Source organism: Ochotona princeps, chromosome X (assembly GCF_030435755.1).
Source record: "Ochotona princeps isolate mOchPri1 chromosome X, mOchPri1.hap1, whole genome shotgun sequence".
NCBI classification, from domain to species: domain Eukaryota; kingdom Metazoa; phylum Chordata; class Mammalia; order Lagomorpha; family Ochotonidae; genus Ochotona; species Ochotona princeps.
The window spans coordinates 80,623,241-80,630,225 of record NC_080865.1 but is presented as its reverse complement, the minus strand read 5'-3'; the positions used below and the strand labels follow the sequence as shown (position 1 = coordinate 80,630,225).

The following is a 6,985-nucleotide window of genomic DNA, read 5'->3' as shown; positions in this document are numbered from 1 at the left end:
TGCATGCCTTTAGCCCCCTTAGGTATTTTCTGTTGTCATCAACCAGTCTTTTTCCCTGTATGAATTCTAGCTTACTTCCTGCCCAGCTGTCAATGTCTTGTTCAGTTTACCTGCAACAGGCATAAGCCCGTTAATTTTGACTCCGGCCTTACCTCACCTTAGGTGAGTGTCTAACAGCCTCTTCCCTATTGCTCTAAACCAGTGGTTCTCAAATATCTCATATGAAATGACCCATGGGTGCTAAGGAAATTTCCCAACCCAGCTTGCCACAGGACTAGTCCTCAACCACGACAGTGGGTGTTGCAGCCTAGTTGAGGCGACTCCCAATGACTCCCATCAGGCCCGGTTTGCCAGTGTATACTGGCTTACCCAGTATATCCCACATACCGTCTGCTTTTTGTGTACACCCATGGGTGCTGTGGTTTAGTTCAGCTCGATCCACTCCAGACCTGGCCCACACATATACAGGCTTGGCCTGCCCCCAACCCTTGCTCTCGTACTCACCAGCAGGAGGTACAGCCTAGCATGGGAGTGCTCACAGTTCCCCTACCAGATCTACTCCCAGGTGCAGATCCTATGCTTTCTAGGGTGTACTGTGGTCCAGCCTGGCCTGACTGGCACCCAGTCCCAGCACTTAGCCAGAGTACTATGGTGCAGCCTGACATGACTGGTATCCAATTCCAGCACTTTGCCGGTCGGTATTGACATCTAGCCTGTAACCATTCTGGCTCCTCAATGCGCCAGTGAATACAGCAGCCTAGCACAGCCTGGCACACCCCCAGTCACAGCTCTCATGCTCACCAGTGGAAATAGTGGCCTAGCAGGATAGCTTCTGAAGTTCCCCTACAGACCCTACTCCCAGACCAGGGTCTTGTGCATGTCAGTGGGTGCTGTGGCTGTCTAGCATGGCCTGTTCCTATCTTAACATTCACCAGCAGGTTGGTGCAACCTGGCTCATCTTGGCCCACCCCCAGTCTCAGCTCTCACCAGTGGATGAGCAGCCTAGCACGGCCCAGCCCACCTCCAGTCCTGTCCCTCATGTGAGCTTATGTTGTGGTCCAACCTAGAGTGGTTTTCTAGGGTGTACTGTGGTCCAGCCTGACATGCCTGGCACTCAATTCCAGCACTTTGCAGTGTGTTGACATCATGGCTGGGGCGCCTTAGCCTGACCCAAATATGCCCTCTGATTCCCTGCTCCAAACCACCCAGTCTAAGTTTATTTGCCTACTTTTGAAGTGCAGTGGCCTAAATTGTGGAGGCCCCCCAAAGAAGTCACTCATCCCATCAAAAATGTCCTCAGCAGCTCCCACTCTAAACACATTCTCAGGCCCCCTTCCCTGGGCAATCTACACCCCTCCTCCACTACCTAGTGGCATGCAACGTGCCTGTGGGACAAGTGCAGCTCAACGGCCCACACCTTAGAAAGAAAAAAAAAATAGAATGGGCAATTACGCTGGCACACTGATACAGTAAACACAAATTTGGCATTAACCAGGCCCAGAATGCTTACCTGCTATTGGCTGCTTTTCTCCCAGTAGTTTAATACTTGTCTAGATACAAAGCAACCTAGGCAATTGCCTACTAAAGGTTCTAGTAGTCAGAATAAAAACTAAAACAAAATTTGTGAACATCATTTTATTACTTCATTTTGGTTAACTCAGTATATTCTCATTTCAACACATAACTATTGATGAGACACTTTACATGAATTTTCACTCTAAAAATGCACCTCACATTGACCTAATCACATTTCAAGTGTTCAAGAGCTACAGAAAGCTAGTGACTAGTAGATAGTGTAGCTTTAACTAAAGCTTTGATCTCCTTTTGCAAAAGATGTTTTAAACCTGTCTTTTTCATTACTTCAGCTGCAACAAAATAAATGAAGCTGACGAAATTGTGGAAAAGTGATCCCTTCCAAATGAAAATAAAGTCAACCAAAACAGAAAGTAAACAAACATTTGAATGTTACTTATGTTGATAAACCTGCCTACATTTCAATTTCAGTGTTTTAAACAAACTTTTCTACTTATTTTAACAAATGCTACGTAAATATATCGAAATCAAATTTGTGCTCAGTAGTTTTACTTTGGATTCAAAAATGGAAAACGCGAACAGAACGAGTTCTTTCTTCTTTTGATGTCCTTTTCTATTCTTCCGAACTATGGAATAAAACAAGAGAAAATTAAAAACTGTACAACATTAATCTTCCTAAATCTAAGAAAACAGTTGCTATGTCCTTTTTGCAGTTAAAACCTCCATCAGATTGTTCCTGCGTCTAGTGGCTTCAATCATACGATTACAACATCCCTGCCTGACACCAGATACGGCTTGCTGCTGTTGTTTTCTGGAGAGGTGGAAGATCTCTCTCTCTCTCCATCTTTTAAACAAACAAACAAATACATCTTTTTTAAAAAAAAGAAAGGAAAAAACTGTACACATTCCAGAAATGATACTCCTTTACTCTCCCAGATTCCCACATAGGAAAAACGTTATTACTATGAAAGGTGCAGCTGTGAAAATGTGAAGGGCAAGCAATATACTAGTTTGTTATACTAAAAAAAAAACAGAATTTAAGCCTTAATTATAAATTCAGTGATAAATAATAATTATGCAAGTCTGTTTTCTTTGCCACATAAAATAGAAAAGTCTGCAACTCATCTGAAGAGGTGTCCATCATTAAATATGGTTCTAATTGAAACTCCTACCTATTTACTATTTGGAAATAATCATTTTGAAAGGTATCCTCTCCTGATTAGTATGGGAAATGGCATTTCTGTGGCCAAGTAATGATGGCCCAGCCACATAAACTGCTGCTTCTAGTAACTGTTTCAAAACCAAATATTGGTTTCAGGTACCAGGTACATTTATCAAACATTAGTAGTCTTACAGCTAGAGGACACAAGGCATCCCAAGAACAGATAAGTAGCCATAAAGTGTATTTCAAAATATTGCGTTTTACTAGCTTCCCGAATGTTCTAATAACATGCTATGTCAAACTTAATTTTAAACTGATCTTAGACAAAATTTTTTCTTGATTGGCTTAAGGGTGATTTTTCCCCCTAAAGTTATGAGTAACTGATAAATATCAGGAATGGCTGAATGATTCTTGATACCTTGATTCCTCAGGTTTTCCATCTGTTGCATCAGCATCTTTGTCAGGTCCTTTTTGTTCTTTGTTTTGCTCATTGTTGTCTTTCTCCGCTGCTTTCTCTTCCTCAGCTGTAGCACCTTCATCCCGGTTTTCATCCTGATATTTAGGTACCTCTTTGATGGAAAAAAAAAAAAAAACATTTTGACATGAGACACTCACAGAAAAAAAATATTTCAATATATAATTGGTAGCAACAGCCCTTAATTGTGTGAACAGTCACACACCTTTCATTGAACCCAGGTTGGTGGAGGGCAGCATGGGCTTCAAAGTTGTAAAGCTCATTTTAGAATTGAGCTTCGGCTCAGGGGCAATTTGGAAGTGACACAACCTGTTGCTTCCCTAGTGGAAGTGTGCGTTGAGCAGGGCCCGTCACTTTGGCTCAACCCAGAACCTGACTTAGTCCCAAGCTGCTGCCTACTATCTTCCCCGTGCCAGCCTTGGGTGTCCCCCCATCCCCCAAAGCTTGCCCCTGAAGCCTCTGCCCGGTTCTCACCCTCTGGGCCTGCAGCTTCCTCTGCGGCTTTCCCTGCGACCTCTTCCAATGCCTCGCTGGAAGCCTCCTCTGTGAATTTGCTGAATGCCTGCTCCACCACCTTGCTGACTGCCTCCTTCGCAGCTTCCTCCACAATTTTGCTCATGGCTTCATCCACAGCGTTGCTGGCAACCTCCTCCACAGACCTGCTGATGGCCTCCTCCACAGTGTTGATAGTGGCCTCCTCCACCACCATGCTGGCTGCCTCTTGCACAACCTTGCTGATGACCTCCTCCACAGCCCTGCTGACCGCCATCTTTGCAGCCTCATCTACTGCTTTGCTGGCAGCCTCCCCAATGGCCTTGGTGACAGCCTCTGCCACGGCCTTGCTGACTGCCTCTGCTACAGCTTTGCTGACCGCTTCCGCCACAGCCTCCTCTATGGCCTTGCTAACAGCCTCCCCCACAGCTTTGCTGCCCATCTCCTCCTTGGCCTTTCTGGTAGCCTCCTTCACAGCCTTGCTGGTAGCCTCTTCTGCAGCTTTACTGGCAGCCTCCTCCATGGCCTTGCTAGCAACCTCCTCCACAGCCTTGCTGCTACCCTCTCCCATAGCCCTTCTGCTGGCCTCTTCCACCGCCTTCCTGATCACCTCCTGCGCAGCCTTGCTAACTGCCTCCTCCATGGCCTTGTTGGTGGCCTCCTCCATAGCCTTGCGGACTACCTCTCCCACAGCCTTGCTGGCAGTCTCCTCCACGGCCTTGCTGACTGCCTCCCCCACAGCCTTGCTGGCTGCCTCCTCCACTGCCTTGCTGACTGCCTCCTCTATGGCTTTGCTGACTGCTTCCTCCACAGCCTTGCTGGCGGCATCGCCCACAGCCTTGTTGACCGCCTCCCTCACGGCTTTGCTAATGGCCTCCTCCACGGCCTTGCTGGTGGTCATCCCCACGGCCTTGCTGGTGACCTCTTTTGTGGCCTCCTCCAGGGCCTTGCTGGCCTCCTCCCACAGGGCCTTGCTAGCCGCCTCCCCCACAGCCTTGTTGCTGCCTTCTTTTGTGGCCTCCCCCATTCCCTTGCTGGTCGCCTTTGCCACACCCTTGCTGGTGGCCTCTGCCATGCCTTTGCTGGTGGCCTCCCCCACAGCCTCGTTGTTGCCTTCTTTTGTAGACTGCTCTGCGGCCTTGCTGGCAGCCTCCCCCACCACCTTCTGGATGGCCTCCTCCACAGCCTTGCTGATGACCTCCTCTACGGCCTTGCTGGCAGCCTCCGCCATGGCTTCCTCCACAGCCTTGCTGGTGGCCTCTTTTGTAACCTCCTCCAGGGCCACCTCCATGACCTTGTTGGTAGCCTCCTCTGCAGCCTTGCTGATGGCCGCCTCTCTGATGGCCTCTTCTCTGATGGCCGCCTCTCTGATGACTGCCTCGCTGATGGTTTCCTGGCTGATGGCAGCATTGCTGATGGCTGACTCTCTGATGGTCTCCTCGCTGATGGCCGCCTCGCTGATGGCCACCTGGCTGACGGCTGCCTCACTGATGGCCTCTTCTCTGATGGCCGCCTCTCTGATGACTGCCTCACTGATAGTTTCCTGGCTGATGGCAGCGTTGCTGATGGCTGACTCTCTGATGGTCTCCTCGCTGATGGCCGCCTCGCTGATGGCCTCTTCTCTGGTGGCTGCCTCACTGATGGCCGTCTTGCTGATGGCCTCCTCGCTGATGGCCGCCTCTACAGGCTCTGTGGATTCCCAGGTCGTGGTGACGCCATCTTTGGCCTGCTCAGACTCTTGAGCAGGCCCGACCGCGCCCTCGAGTTGTTGAACGGGCGCGGCCGGAGGCAGGCTGGGGAGGCCGCCATATCCCAGGCTTAATGCGGGTCTGACCCTGGGCAGCTCAGGCACATGGAGCACTGGAGGCTCGGGGGATGCAGGGGCCGTGGGGGCATCGTGCCTGAGATTCACGCGAGCTCTGGGTGCCCGGATCAGGATGTGGTCGTTACGATAGACCCGGTGGAGGAATGAATTGCTCATGTCCAGGAACACCCAGCGGAAGCCCAGCATGGGGAAGTGGTGTGCGTGCAGGACAACATTCACGCCCCTGACGACCAAGGCCTGGTTCCCCTCTCGGGGCACCAGCCCCAAGTCGGGGTCCTCTTCCTCCCGGGGCGCCGGCCCCAAGTCGGGGTCCTCTTCCTCCTGGGGCGCCGGCCCCAAGTCGGGGTCCTCTTCCTCCCGGGGCGCCGGCCCCAAGTCGGGGTCCTCTTCCTCCCGGGGCGCCGGCCCCAAGTCGGGGTCCTCTTCCTCCCGGGGCACCGGCCCCCAGTCAGGGTCCTCTTCAGATCCCCCCGTGGCAGCGGCCTGGGCCCCCTCCTCTCTCTCCTCTGCCTCCTCCTCCCCGGGGCCTCCCTCGAGCTCTGAAGCCTCGGCCTCCTCGGCGGCCATGGGGGCCTGGCCCTCGTCAGGACCCGGGCCGCGGCCCAGCCCCGCTTCAACTGCCCCGGCGCCAGCTCCGATCAGACTTGCCAGGTCTTCTTGGCCCTCTGGCGTTGGTTGGCGATCCCCCGTGGCGGACATGACACCCGTTGGTACCTCAGCAGACACTCGGCCTGGGTTGGTGGCGTCCGCGAGGACGACGGCAGCAAAGATGGCGGCCGCGAGCTGGTGGCCGTTGAGCAGAGGCTAACGGCCGTCGAGCGGAGGCCAACGGCCGCCAAAATCGGGGTGAGGGGAGGCAGAGGCGCCCGCTGTGGAGACACAAACTTCTCTAATGTTGTCTGAGGAGGCTCAGGACAGGAAGGGTCGGGCAGCGGCCATTCCCAAGCACAGCGGGCAAAGGGGCGCCTCAGACGCCAGACAAGGTGGGAAGCGTCTAGCCGCCAAGTGAGGGCGAGGCTCGCAGGGAGCCCCGGATCTAGACAGCGTCACCAAAGGGTCACGCCCCTCTCAATGACCTCAAAGCTCATTTGCTGGAAAAATGAAGATTGACACACCATATGTCCAATGGATGATCAAGGCCCTCAGGTTGTAGAATCACCTACCTTGTTTTTTTTAAGGTGTATTTGAAACAGTTAAGGAGGAGGTAGGGACAAGGAAGTGGGAGGAAGAGATCTATCTGCTTCTTTACTCACAGACTGGCCAATGACCCAGAAAGAGCTTTACCCTCTGTACCACAAGGTCGGCCTCAGAATTGCCTACCTTTGAAAAGAATTACGCATGCACACACCCACCCTGCTAAAATGTCTTCCACCTGCTGGTTCACTCCCTAAATGGCTGCAAAAGCTGCAGCCAGGAGGTTCTTCTTGGTCTCCTACATTGGGGCAGGGACCCAAACACTGGGGCCAACCTTCCCTGCTTCGCCAGGCTGTTAGCACAG

The 6,985-nt window shown here is 52.0% G+C and overlaps 2 protein-coding genes across 2 annotated transcripts in view; both read right to left on the bottom strand.

Moving 5' to 3' along the window:
* LOC101534720 (uncharacterized protein CG45076-like) overlaps nt 1-4,616 on the bottom strand; it is a 14,406-nt gene extending 9,790 nt beyond the window's left edge. The window contains exons 1-2 of the mRNA XM_058659020.1: nt 3,645-4,616; nt 3,229-3,264 (exon numbers count right to left, since the gene is read on the bottom strand). Of these exons, the coding sequence (XP_058515003.1) occupies nt 3,229-3,264; nt 3,645-4,563 (955 nt within the window). The 5' untranslated portion in view covers nt 4,564-4,616. The remainder of the gene's footprint in view (nt 1-3,228; nt 3,265-3,644) is intronic.
* Nucleotides 4,617-4,636: 20 nt separating this feature from the next.
* Nucleotides 4,637-6,512, bottom strand: CT47C1 (cancer/testis antigen family 47 member C1). The gene is made up of 2 exons (XM_058659154.1): nt 4,716-6,512; nt 4,637-4,644 (listed from the first exon to the last, which is right to left on the bottom strand). Exons 1-2 carry the CDS (start codon nt 6,184-6,186, stop codon nt 4,637-4,639), a joined length of 1,479 nt encoding a protein of 492 aa, XP_058515137.1. The 5' UTR covers nt 6,187-6,512.
* Nucleotides 6,513-6,985: the final 473 nt, after the last annotated feature.

Bases quoted from the DNA above. Each gene is read 5' to 3' on its own strand.
- CT47C1 (XM_058659154.1), bottom strand. From the start codon at position 6,186: ATGTCCGCCACGGGGGATCGCCAACCAACGCCAGAGGGCCAAGAAGAC.